Source organism: Lepidochelys kempii, chromosome 9, assembly GCF_965140265.1.
Source record: "Lepidochelys kempii isolate rLepKem1 chromosome 9, rLepKem1.hap2, whole genome shotgun sequence".
Taxonomy (NCBI): Eukaryota; Metazoa; Chordata; order Testudines; family Cheloniidae; genus Lepidochelys; species Lepidochelys kempii.
The window spans coordinates 8,432,205-8,444,988 of NC_133264.1; the positions used below are offsets into that span (position 1 = coordinate 8,432,205).

At 62.0% G+C, this 12,784-nt stretch overlaps 1 protein-coding gene across 1 annotated transcript; it reads left to right on the forward strand.

Annotated features, from left to right (window-relative positions):
- The first annotated feature begins 4,863 nt into the window (after positions 1-4,863).
- THPO (thrombopoietin) lies at positions 4,864-11,976 on the forward strand. The gene is made up of 5 exons (XM_073358747.1): positions 4,864-4,876; positions 9,745-9,872; positions 10,842-10,928; positions 11,345-11,509; positions 11,724-11,976. The coding sequence occupies exons 1-5, from the start codon at positions 4,864-4,866 to the stop codon at positions 11,943-11,945; spliced, it is 615 nt and encodes a 204-aa protein (XP_073214848.1). The 3' UTR covers positions 11,946-11,976.
- The last annotated feature ends 808 nt before the right edge of the window (positions 11,977-12,784 follow it).

Sequence of the window (12,784 nt, forward strand, 5' to 3'; positions counted from 1 at the left end):
TCACCCCCAATTAAGTGGCTTGCGGTGGGTGGGCAACAGCAAGTGCTCCTGACAATGCAGCTCTTTGCACTATGCAGACGTTGCATTCTGCAGGGACGGCCCTGGCAGCCAGAGAGCTTAGGGACCGTTACTCCTGAAGAGCTGCAAAACACCGGGCTTCCCAAAGCAGATCAACGTGCCAATTGCCCAAGCAGGATCCAACAACAGACCCCTCTCAGCCGACGCACTCCCTGGCGCTAACCCTACTCGCACTCCCCAGTGTCTTCCGCTGCCGCAGCCTGGAGTCCTCGCTTCTGGGGCCGGATGCGAGAAGGATCGCAGGCTGGAGACTCTGCATGGTGCGTCCCCATTAGCCTTGCTGCTGAGCCCAAGGCTTGGGCTGTTAAATCAGTCTGGGTCCTGTTGCTCAGATCTGGTCCTTGCTGTTGGGATCATGGCCTTTGTCAGCCAGAACTGTACAGCAACACCCTGCTCCTGGCATGTCAATTTGTCCTTTTGAAGCTCAATTTCTTCTGAGATGCCTCAGCCCCGACCCCCACTGGGAACCTGAGACGGGCGTCCCCAAAGACAGTGACAGTTCAGAAATAACTTCCCTGCTCCACCAGGCTGTCTGTAAACCTTCGATGAGTTACTGCACCAGCCCTGTCCCTGCAGCCCTGTCTCCACTCTGGCGGTCATCTGTGCGCTCTTTAACTGACCATATGGCAGTTAGATCTTGGAGAAATGCTTTTTACCAGCCGGGGTGCGGTTCGTTTTCGACTCACCACTAATGCCTGGTTGTTGCAAGGGTCCAGCCACACAGATCCAGTTGCAGGACTGGGGCCTTGAATCACGTGTTCAGGTGTTGAGCTCCTGCTTAGAACTTATACCCAAAAAGCCACACACACCCCCCCGCCCCCATTCCATGGTATTGAAATGTCCCGGCCACGCACTTATTGTGTCGCTGTCTGGAAGGAGGTTGTGAGCTCTTTGGGCAGGGCCTGCGTCTTATTGGTTTCGGGAGGCACTTGGCACAGTTTGGGGTGCTTGGTTAGTTATTACTGTTGTTGCTGCTCTTCTGGGGCTGGTTCTAACCAGGTCCAAATTAATTTAGTTTCCTTAATTACCAAGGGAAAGGTCGTCCCGCTTAAAGCATCAGCCCTCTGCTCCCTGGGCCACTCTGTAGATTTGATCCCAGCAGCAGGCTGGCAGCCTCTTTGGTCCATGCTCTTTGCTGTGGGTTTATTTCCTGCTGGCAGCCCACGGGCTGGGCAGAGGAAGCGCCCCCATGGGCATGGGCACCGGCGGCAGCTCCGTATAGGTCCCAGACGGACTGTGGGAGGGCAGAGGGCAGATTTGTGAGCTGCTGCTAAATTCCAGTTTTAAAGAGAATCCACTTTCAGGTTCAAGCAAGAGGACCAGGAAGGCAGTTCAGTGTGGAGGCCATGCCCTCCCCATGGCATCCGGGTGCCCTTGGAGACGGGGTCCGAGGCTCTGTGCCCACTTGCAGTTGGCGTTATGGAGACACAGAATACAGCCAGTTGAGGACTGGGGCGGTTTTGCTGTGCCCTGCATAGCCCTGGCGCTTCAGCCCCTGGCTCAGACTCCCTGATGCCAGGGCGCCTGCAGCCCGTCACGTCCGCAGCAGGCAAGGAGGTCAGGCAAAGACGCCCACCGCAGCTCGGCAATGTTTGCACTGGGCAAGGCCAGGTGTGTGGGAAGCCGGGGGCGTTTGACCCCGGTGCGCTTCACTCGCCTGCCGGCCCACTCTTGCGTCTGCTCAGAACCAGGCCGGAGCTCCTGCTGGCACACGCCCTGCCCTCCGGCTTCCCCTCCAGATCCCAGACTGCCGGCCCAGCTCCTCTGCGGCTCTCCAGGTTGGCATGGCAGGGCCTGGGGTCGGGGAGGGAGGGAGGTCATGGGAGAGGAGCGGTGTTTGTTTTTGTCTGGTCTGTCTCACATCCAACTTCCCAGGGAGGCCGCACCTCTGCCAGGAACAATGGCCCACGTGGCTGGCGTGTGAGCATGTGCAGGTGTGTAAGGCCGGAGGTGTTTTGTGTGCATGCGTACGCCTGACCGTGAGCGGGACTAGTCTGAGAGGAAAGGCAGGAGACAACAGTGAACCCAACTGAGGGCTTCCCAGATGCGGGGCAGCTGGGGGGCAACAGACGTGAGTCAGTGGTTGGTTGCCAGGGTCTTTGCAGATGCTGGTAGCGCTGGGTCCCTGCCTCTAGGCGCTTGCCCTGCAAACAGCTTCCTCCTGCAGCCCTGGGCAGAGGAGCCCGGGGGAGGAGCCGACGTGGCTGGGGTGGGGTCTGACCCTTCTCCGATGGCCATACCCCGAGAAGATGCATGCTAGGAACTACGGGGGCAGAGACTGGCAGGTCTGTTCCGACTGAGCCCCTCAGGCCCCGGAGCACGTCGTGCTTTCTGTGGGACGGGCACCCAGTGCAATGGGTCCTGACCCCTCTTGGGCACCCCCGGTGGCAGCACGAGAGGTGGCCCTGGGGATCTCCGGCAGCATGCCCCCTGTACATGCAGCTCCCGAGCAGAGGAAGGCTGGGTGCCCGCTCCGAGGGGTGGGGGCAGCGTACAGCCGAGGGGTGTCAGGGCTGTTGGCACAGCTGCGGGGGGTCATTTTCCAACTGGCTCTAACCGGATGGGTCATTACCCGGCAGACAGCTCCCCTGGGGAAGGGGCTGGGGTGTATGGGCAGCAGGGCAGCACCTGGCTAGACAGCCCAGTGTTGAAGGAGGCCCTACAGTGCTGTGAAGGAAGAGCCTCACCCCATCCCAAGAGGCACCTGCAACCTTGAGGATGCTGGGGTGCACACATGGAGCCCTCCTGGGGGGCACTGGGATGTATCCAGCTTCTGCCCATGCAGGAGCAGCTCCTCCCTGGGGGTGAATGTGCTGGGGGAGGGGGGGTCTGCCCTTCCCCATTCCGCGCTGGCATCCTGGCACTCACCAGACAGAACTTCATGGGGTGGGGGCGAGGGGGGGGGTTACAGGCCCCCCCCCGGGCAGGGGAGCTGAGGGTTTGACGCTCCAGGCTGGCTGTGTTTCACCCCTTCTTTTACTGAACAGTTGGCAGCCTGGGCTTTCCACAGTTAAACCAATCCTGGGGGACTTTCATTAACAATTAACGTTGAGCAAATAGCTCGAGAGTCACTTCCCTGCAGAGCCCCTGCCTAGCTCCTGCACTGTCCCTTCCCCGGGCTGGGCCCCTGCCTGGTTCCGGTGGGCCACCACTTCCCTGGGCTGGGCCTCTGCCTGCTGGGCTCCTGCAGTTGCCCTTTCCCCAGCCCATGCCCATCTTCCACGGCTGCCCCTTCCCTGGGCCTGGGCCCCTGTCCCACAGTTGCCCCTTCCCCAGGCCCCAAGGATTCCACCAGCTGCCCCCTGGGGCTGGGGGCTCTGTGCCTGCTTCCTCCCCTGGCCCTTCCTGACTTGCAATCTGCTCTGGGCTCCCAAAGCTCACACCTCCCCGCCCCGCCCCAGAGCTGTGTGTCCTTCCCACTGCCCCACTGTACGGACTGCTCGGCTGTTTGCGCCTGGTCTGGACCGGGTTTTCCAGCGGCCACTCGCGGTGGGGAGTCCAGAGGGACTGGCTAGTTTGGATGGGACATGCCGGTCACATGGTATCAGCTCGGTTCCCTGGCTGGTTCCCTGGTTCACAGAGCTCTAGCACCTAGAATCCGATTCCTTCCCAGGAATCTTCTCAGCTCTGCCCTGCACCCCCACTGGGGCAGATGACTGAGTCCAAGGGTGACCCCAGAGATGACCCAGGGGCCCAGGGCAGAGGACAGTGCCTGGAGGCACTTCTGTGGGGCAGCAGGAGCTGAGCAGCTGATAAAGCCCAGGGACGAGGCTGAGGGTAGCTCTGAGGATGCCGGAAATGGAGCTGCCCATTCTTTGCATTAGTGTGAACCCGACACGGCTGAATTGCCTGACACAGACATGAGGGTAGCGGGCCCCTTACAGCTCCCAGGGCAGATGTGTGTGTTCCTCTGGATGGTGGATGCTGGAGGTCTGGGGCAGGATTATCACCAGCATCTCTGTGTGTCACTTAGGGGACCTTGCGGGGTGGGGGTGGGGTTTGCATCCCTGAGCCCACAGGCCAGGACTCCGGTGCCAGGGGGAGTGAAGGGGGTGCTGGGAGCAGGTCCACCATGGAACTGGAATTTCCCTTCTCTGCTCACTAATTGCACCGTCTCCATTCCAGGTGGTGCCAAGAGCAGCGCGTGAGCCCTGACCTCCTGGCTGGATGGTTGGGGCTTTCTGGGGGAACCAGCCAGCTGTGCAGCCCAAAGCAGACACCCTTGCAGGCCTCCAGCTTTGGGGAGCCAGCGCCAGGCCCCCAGCTTGCATGCCGTTCACTCTTTGGGGCACTCAAGTTCCCACAGTCCGTGCTGTGAAACCAGGTGGGCAGGAGACGCGGACCCAGCGGGAAGTGGGGCTCACCCGGCTCGTGCAGAGAGGGAGCTGGTGGGGCTGGTTCATGGCACGAGCTGTATCGCACGCCAGTGGGTGAGCACAGTGAGGTGGTTGCCTCCGAGATCCCAGCCCCTGTGCACAGCTCCAGTGCTGCAAGCCAAGGAGGAAGCCGGGGGAAGCAGGAAGCCTTCCCAAGGGCTTGCGCTCTGTGCCCCAGTGCCTTCCCTCGGAGGTCAAACAACACAACAGGAAGCCTTGCTGTGGTCACTCGGCAGCGGGAGCTGGGCAGCGTCACTCGGGGGCTCTTCTGTCCCCTGCCCCACGGCCCAGTCCTCCTGCCCTGCCAAGAGCCTGGGCTAAAGCTGCCCTAAATGGAAGCCGGACGGGAGCAGGAGCCCAGCCGCTGGCCCCGGGGAGAAAGATGCAGTGCAGAGACGGCCAGCTTAGCATGGAGTTGAACAGTGAGTGCTGGGCTGGGGGTGGACAGGGACAGGGCACCCCCCAAGTCTGGGCATGGGGAGGGGGGTGGAGTCTCACACCTGGACAGGGATAGACAGAGCTCCAGAGCGGGCCCTGCTTGGTCCAGGGCAGGACTGGTCCCTGCAGCCCAGTGTCCAGGGCTGTGCCCATGACTGCGGGGATGAGGCCTCTCCCCCTTGGGAATGTGGGGCTCAGAGCTATTGGCTGGGCACTTCCCAGGCCTGTAACGTCAGTGACTGTGCCGGCCTGAGACAGCCCAAGTGCCCCCGGGTGCCACAGACTGCCCTCCAGCCCCGGGTCACTCAGAGCACCCCGTCCCCCCGGGCTGATGGGGCGTCTCTCACTGCTTTGCCCACTCTCAGTCCTTCAGGAAAGGGAATCCCCAACCTGCCGGCCCCTGCCCCAAACAGCCTCAGCACCGAGCGCCAGCCGAGGAAGAGGGAGCAGGCCAGCCCCTGCTTGGCTCACAACCTTGTTCCCATCACACGGCCCAGATCAACCTGTCCGTGCATCGGAGGCTTTCACACTGTAGGGGACTGGGGATGGGGGCGGGGGGGCTGCCAGGGATGGGAGGGCAGGGCTGGGCTGATGGGGAGGGAGAGGCAGGGGCCAAGTGAGTCTGGTGGCAGTGAAGGGGCAGTGACCAGGGGATGACGGGGATGGAGGGGCAGGGCAGGGCCAGGTGGGAGTGATGGAGATGGAGGGGCAGGGCCGGGCCGGGCCTGGTGGGACTGATTGGGACGGAGGGGCAGGGCAGGGCCGGGCCGAGCGGGAGTGATGGAGACAGAGGGGCAGGGCTGGGTGGGAGTGATGGGGATGGAGGGGCCGGGCCGGGCCGGGCGGGAGTGATGGAGATGGAGGGGCAGGGCCGGGTGGGGGTGATGGGGACGGAGGGGCAGGGCAGGGCCAGGTGGGAATGATGGAGATGGAGGGGCAAGGCAGGGCCGGGTGGGAGTGATGGAGACGGAGGGGCAGGGCCAGGCCAGGCAGGAGTGATGGAGACAGAGGGGCAGGGCCGGGTGGGAGTGATGGAGACGGAGGGGCAGGGCCGGGCCGGGCCGGGTGGGACTGATTGGGACGGAGGGGCAGGGCAGGGCCGGGCCGAGCGGGAGTGATGGAGACAGAGGGGCAGGGCTGGGTGGGAGTGATGGGGATGGAGGGGCCGGGCCGGGCCGGGCGGGAGTGATGGAGATGGAGGGGCAGGGCCGGGTGGGGGTGATGGGGATGGAGGGGCCGGGCCGGGCCGGGCGGGAGTGATGGAGATGGAGGGGCAGGGCCGGGTGGGGGTGATGGGGACGGAGGGGCAGGGCAGGGCCGGGCGGGAGTGATGGAGATGGAGGGACAGGGCCGGGCCGGGCGGGAGTGATGGAAACGGAGGGTCAGGGCTGGGCTGGGTGGGGTTGATGGGGACTGATGGGCAGGGCAGGGCCGCTACAGCAAAGGCCTGGGATGCTCAAAGCAGCTGAGTAGCAAGGAGCCTCTCCCAGGGGACTCAAGGGGAGACGCCAGGCTCCTGAGCTCACAGACTCACCGGCCGAGCGGAGCGAGCTCACCCACAGGCCAGAGAATCCCCGTCCCAAGCTCAGGACTCCCCTGGAACTAGCGCGTCTCTGTTAGAGACCCAGGGCTCTGAGTGCGGGGAATCGGCCCCCCAGCAGTCACTGCAGGAAGGGTCGCTGCCTCTGGAGAGTGCAGGGCCCGGGGGCTGCGTGGGGCAGGGTGGGGGTTTCTGGGACGCACTGTACAGAGGACACTGGCATTCCCCGAAATGCTCTGAGCCGCGTGTGACGCCGCCCACGACGTAGAGCCCGTCCGCGTCTGTGCTGAGGCCACCGAAGAGGAACCTGCGTCCAGAATCGCTCGCGGTGCAAACGCGCCTTATCAGCGGGATGAGAGTGCGACGCACACGGCCAGCTAAGGAAACCATTTATCCTCCCCTATCGCTGCCCCGCTTCCTGGGGATGGAGCCCAGCAGGAAACATGGCCCCATTTCACTTTTGCAGTGGATACTTGCGGTTCTCCTGCCAAGGGGCACTGTCAAGTAGGTGGGTCTAATGTTTCAGGGTGTAGAACCCTAATTCTAGAGGGAGGGTGGCCTAGAGCTCATGGTCTCCCTTTGGGAGACCTTGTTTGCCACACTTTAACCATTCATGTTGAAATTTTCCATGCCTGGGATCTGCCTCCGGCTGAATCTTTTGGGAAAGTTTCAGCTAAAACGATTCTGTTAGAGGAGAGGAAAATATGTCGTTTTGCCCATGTTAAGAAAACACATGCAAGTGTTTGGCTGGGAAGCTCTCGCACTCCCCAGCTTTGGAGTAAGGCTTTGAGATTTGGCAGAAGGGTTGCCCTGGTGGGAGTGATTTGCCTTTTGCCAACCCTGTGAAAACCAACCCAAATTCGGCCACGTTATAAGCCGCTGAAAAAATCTCAGTTTGCAAAAGAGATTTGTTCTAGTTTGGCAGCTAAATTCCCCAAAGTTTTCATCTGCACTGAGCATGCTCCAACCCTCGCAGTGCCCAGGCTGCAGCCAGACCCCATCCGCAGAGGGCAAATGAGCATGTCCCACCCTCAGCTGGCCTTTCCCTGCAATTGTTGCTCTGGACATCAGCGGTCTGAGACTCTCCTGTGCTCTCGGCACGCCGCCTGCTGGGGCCCAGGCAGCGGGGGAACTGGCGAGGAAACTGGACAGACGCACAGGAGAGAGGATTGGGGGTGCCTGGAGACTGGCTGCAGAAGGGGGCAGAGAACTTGTTAGAGTGGGGGTGGGCAAGGAGCTGGGGGACAGAGATCGGCTGTGTGTGGGGGGATCTAGGTAAACGGTGGCAGAGACAGGCTGCAGCAGGTATATGCTGGGTGGACTGTTAAAGAAGGGGTTGTAACCACTAGATCACACTCCCCTCCGCAATCTGGAATCGATCCCAGAAGTCTTGCCTCTCACCATTCCTCTGCTGTTGGCAAGCAGCTGTGACGGCCGCAGCGCATCCGCACAAGTGGGCCAAGGGAAGGTTGCGGGGCTTGACTTTGCAACTGTAATGTCCTTTTACCATTGTTTTCCGGCTGTAATAGTCACATTTGTTCTGCTGTCGTCTCAGTCCATTGGAAAGCGTTGGAGATGGCCTCAGCCTTCCCCTGCCACATTCCCGCACCTGTGGTTGCAGCTGCTCCCTGAGAAGCCGAAAGTGAAACGACACGGGGCTAGCATGGGGACATTGCCTGGCCCAAGCTGATGCGGTTGCGAGTGGGAGGGAAATGAGCTGCTTACCTGGGACGGTTACTCTCCAGGAGTTAGCAGTTCAGGGAAGGGCTTCTGTTTGGAAACCCGCTGACGTTCAGCCTGGCACGGCCTTCCAAAGCCCCTTAGCTAGTAACAGCCATATGGCCCGGTGGGTAGGGCCCTGAGCTAGGAGACCCGGGTTCTGGTCCTGCCATGGACATGCTGCAGGGGCTTGGGCCAGTCACCTCTCCTCTCTGTTCTGCTTCCAACCCTTTGTCTGTTTGGACTGTGAGCTAATCAGGGCAGGGACTGTCTCAGTGTGTTTGTACAGCACCAAGCACAGCAAGGCCTGATTTGGTAGAGGGCTGTCAGCACCACCCTAGACCAGTTCATAACACCAGTCACCACCACAAAGGGGCTTTCTGTCTGAAGATGCCCTAGCCACCTGTGGGGCAACACACATGTTAATCCATCCCAGCAGCCTGCCGGCTCCCTTACTGGGGCCAGAGGGCATCTCTGGGAAGATTCCCTAACCTTAAAACTGTTTCCCTCTTGATCCGTTTCTCCTTCTCACATTTCTGCCACCCATTTGCCTGGCAGATCCCCTCATCCCTCCCCAGACCCGAGTTGCTTTGGAAAGAAACAGCTCTTTTTTTAAACAAAGCACCCACCGTACCCAATTCTCCATGCCTGGCACCGTGGGTCATTTACACCTGTGCAGGTGGGTGTATCAGACACCCCCTGCTGGCAAGCAGAGAATTCGTGCACAGCGGTGAATGGCGACGCGGGGGCCCACACAGGGGCGATCAGGCCCAGCCCCTCCTTTGCCCTGCTCTTGGCTAGACAGGGATCAAAGCTGTGTCGACAAGACAGTGTGGACTTTAACGTGAGCTAGGCTAGCGGAGTGAAAGTTTAGGCCTGAGCTGGAACGTGAGCAGTTTCACACGTGTTAAAGGACGAGTGCATGGGCTGCCTTTGACTTTTCTCACACGTTCGACCGTGCTCCAGTGCTGGGTAGGAGGGGAGGGGGATGGAGGAGGGGGTGGTCCCATTCCCAGTGGGACAGAAAGCTAGGCAGGTGACCAGCACTGGGCCAGGGGTGACTGGCTCGGTTTTGGAGCTCAGCTTGGTTTGACTTAAAGCGCCGGCCTCAGGGCGGACAAGTAAATCACTGTCCTGCCTGGCAGGTAGTGGGTGGGGTGCGTGACTACCCGGAAGGAGAAGGCAGGAGAAACAGCTGGAGAAGCACGTGTGGCCCAGCATGAGTCTCCATCAATGGGGCACCCACAGGCTGCAGGGAGGGGCGGGTGAGCCACGCCTGGCTGCGCACCAACTAAATAACCGCAGGTGCTGAAACCAGGAGAGGGCAACACAGACAGGGCCAGCATGTAGCCAGGTAAAAGCCCCAGGGGCCTAGAGACGGGACAATAGGCCTGTGCTAGCCCTGGAGAACGGCCCAAGAACTGACCTGTGGGTGTGAGATGGGGGCACAGCTCTCCTTGGGTGGGGTGTGGGGAGGCAAACTAGGGGAGATTCTTGGGCTTTTCCCCATGGAGCGGGCGCGCAGGTCTCCTGGCTGGGCTCTGCCCTCGGGGAAGTCTGGCCCATGCTGTCTTTCCCTTTGGTTGCCCTCAGGGCTGCTGTTCCTCACAGCATTCCTCCTCCACATCAAGCTGTCCAGGGCGAGCCCGGCCCGGCTGGTCTGCGACAACCGGCTGATCCAGAAGTACATCAGCGAAGCCAAGGACATGGAGAAGAGAGTGGTAAGGAGACACGCTCCAGCCCGGCTAACCGGGAGCTCCCCACAGCCAGCGCTCCTGCTCGGGCCCCTACAGCGCCCCCTGCTGGGAGCTCCCCCTCAGCCAGCCCTCCTGCCCTTCTCCCTACAGAGCCCCCTGCTGGGAGAGGCTGGGGCTGGCATCGCTGGGAGCTCCCCACAGCCAGTGCTCCTGCCTGGCCCCCTACAGCACCCCCTGCTGGGAGAGGCTGGGAGCTCCCCCACGGCCAGCGCTTCCGCCTGAGCCCCTACAGCACCCCCTGCTGGGAGAGGCTGGGAGCTCCCCCACAGCCAGTGTTCCTGCCTGGCCCCCTACAGCACCCCCTGCTGGGAGAGGCTGGGAGCTCCCCCACAGCCAGCGCTTCCGCCTGAGCCCCTACAGCACCGCCTGCTGGGAGAGGCTGGGAGCTCCCCACAGCCAGTGTTCCTGCCTGGCCCCCTACAGCACCCCCTGCTGGGAGAGGCTGGGAGCTCCCCCACAGCCAGCGCTTCCGCCTGAGCCCCTACAGCACCCCCTGCTGGGAGAGGCTGGGAGCTCCCCCACAGCCAGTGCTCCTGCCTGGCCCCCTACAGCACCCCCTGCTGGGAGAGGCTGGGGCTGGCATCGCTGGGAGCTCCCCCACAGCCAGCGCTTCCGCCTGAGCCCCTACAGCACCCCCTGCTGGGAGAGGCTGGGACTGGCACAGCTGGGAGCTCCCCCCACAGCCAGCCTTCCTCCTGCCTGGCCCCCTACAGCGCCCCCTGGTGGGAGAGGCTGGGATCACACAAACTTCAGAGGCAGGAAGGCAGAGAAATATCCTGCCTGGCCAGCTGTGCGGCACAGCCCCAGCGACGCCTCCACTCCTTCTGAGCCTGTGCTCATTCCGTCTCTTGCCCCTAGAGCTGGCCTCACGGGCTGGGCTCTCCTAGGCCTGTTGGCATCTCACTCGGTGCTTTCCACCTCCTCTCCCCATAGAGCCAGTGCCAGGAGCTCCCCTCACTCTCCCAGCCCCTTCCTCTGCCCATGGTGGACTTCAGCCTCCGGGAATGGAAAACAAAGACAGTGAGTAAGGCCAGAGGCCCTGGGGGACAGGCGTGGGGTGGGGTGGGCCCAGGAGTTCCAGCTCTTTCCTGGCCACGAGGGGGAAGATGATCACTCAGCCCATCACAGAGGGGGCAGCAGACACAGGGAGGAGTCCCTGAGGGGAGGGAGATATTTGTTCCTCTGCTGGCTGCTGCCGCCCATGGGCTCAACAGGGGGCAGTCTTGCTCTCTAGGGATCCCCCTTGCAGGCTCCCTCGCCCCCTGCTGGTGGGGTGATGCCAGCGTCCACTTTTCCGTCAGGCTGCTGGGTTAGGAGATGTGGGAAGGACTGGGGCTCTCACCCCTGAGTCCCTGCCTGCGGCTAGGGGGCCCCAACCCCTGCAGCACTGGGGCCAGGCACTCACGCCCCCCCTCCCCCTTCTCTGTCCCTGTCAGAATGAGACAAAAAGGCAGGAAATCCTCGGTGACCTGGCGCTGCTGGTGGACGCGGTGACCGCTGTGCAGGGCCATGTGAGGCAGGAGTGTGCGGCTGCCCTCCTGGGGCAGCTCTACAAGAAAGCCAACTCCTTCCTCCTGCTCCTGCAGACCTTCAGCTGGCAGGTGAGACCCCTTCTGCCCAGCCCCAGCCTTGCCCCTCTGCCCCCATCAGCCCTGCCCAGCCCACCCCCATTACAGCAGGGTGAAGAGCTCACCTTGCTCCTCTCTAAGCCTGGAGTCCCAGCTGCAGATTTGGCCCCAGACGGTGACGCTGAAGGGGATTGCTCAGGGCGGGGGAAGCTGTGTGTTTGAGTGCCCATTTTCTGTCTTGGGACAGGTCAGTGCCTGGCAGCCGGACCGCACCTCCCGGACAACCCTACAGAGCCACCCCAGCGTAATCTTCCTGGTCTACCGGCAGCTTGTGCAAGGCAAGCTGCGCTTCCTGTTCCATGACCTGGCAAAGGATTTCTGCCGGGAAGGAAGCCAAAGGGTGCCAGAGCCCCCAAGCACCCCATGTCCCCAGCTGCCTCAAGGGGACAGTGAAAGCCCTGCCTCATGATGGAGGCACCCACCAGACCACAGGTGGAGACAAGGTGGGAAGGAAGCATATCCTGCCCCCTCCCACTCTCCAGCGATTGGGGGAAGAGCAGGGCGGAGAGGACCCTGCTGGAGCAGAGGAGGTCACACCCAAGGACAGAAAAGGGGCTCCTTCAGTCCTAGAGAGGCCCCCCCCATTTCTGCATTGGTCAATATCGACTCACAGCGAAGACTTTAGAGCTGAGCAAAAAGGGGCCTGGCCCCCATGAGACTGGTTGGGGCCAGAGGATGCAGTGTCAGCTCTGCACATCCCAGGAAAGGGAGAGGACGCTGCCCTCCAGGGAGGAGCTCCTGTGGGCACACAGTGAGGCAGGACTCATTGGCATGGGGCCTCTGAATCCAACCAACACACATGCAACACGTGCGGACTCGTCCCCGCCCCAGGGCACATGTGAGAGAACTCACTCCCCATCCACCAGCCCTGTCTCCAGCCAACCACTGTGTAATCCAGCCCAGCACGGCGGGGCGGGGGACTCGCTGTGCCAGGGGATCAGCCGGCAGAACGCTGCTGTGGGCTAAGGCACTTGCGGGTGCACGACCCTGCAGCCCCAAGGCTCGTGCCCCCAGCTCTCCATGCGTCACCGCAGCCCAGCCTCCCCGCAGGGAGGGTGCTGCTGCACTTGCTGCTTATCACGACGGTGGAAGCGGAAAGGAGACGGATTCGGGCTGCTCGCTAGAGTTAAGGATCAGGAAGGGGGCGGGTGTCTTTTACTGGGAAAACGTCTTATGATTAAAGAGCTTATTTTTCTAAAGAGCCCTGTGATCTCGCTTAGCGGGGGTGCAAAGCTCACTGGCAACTGT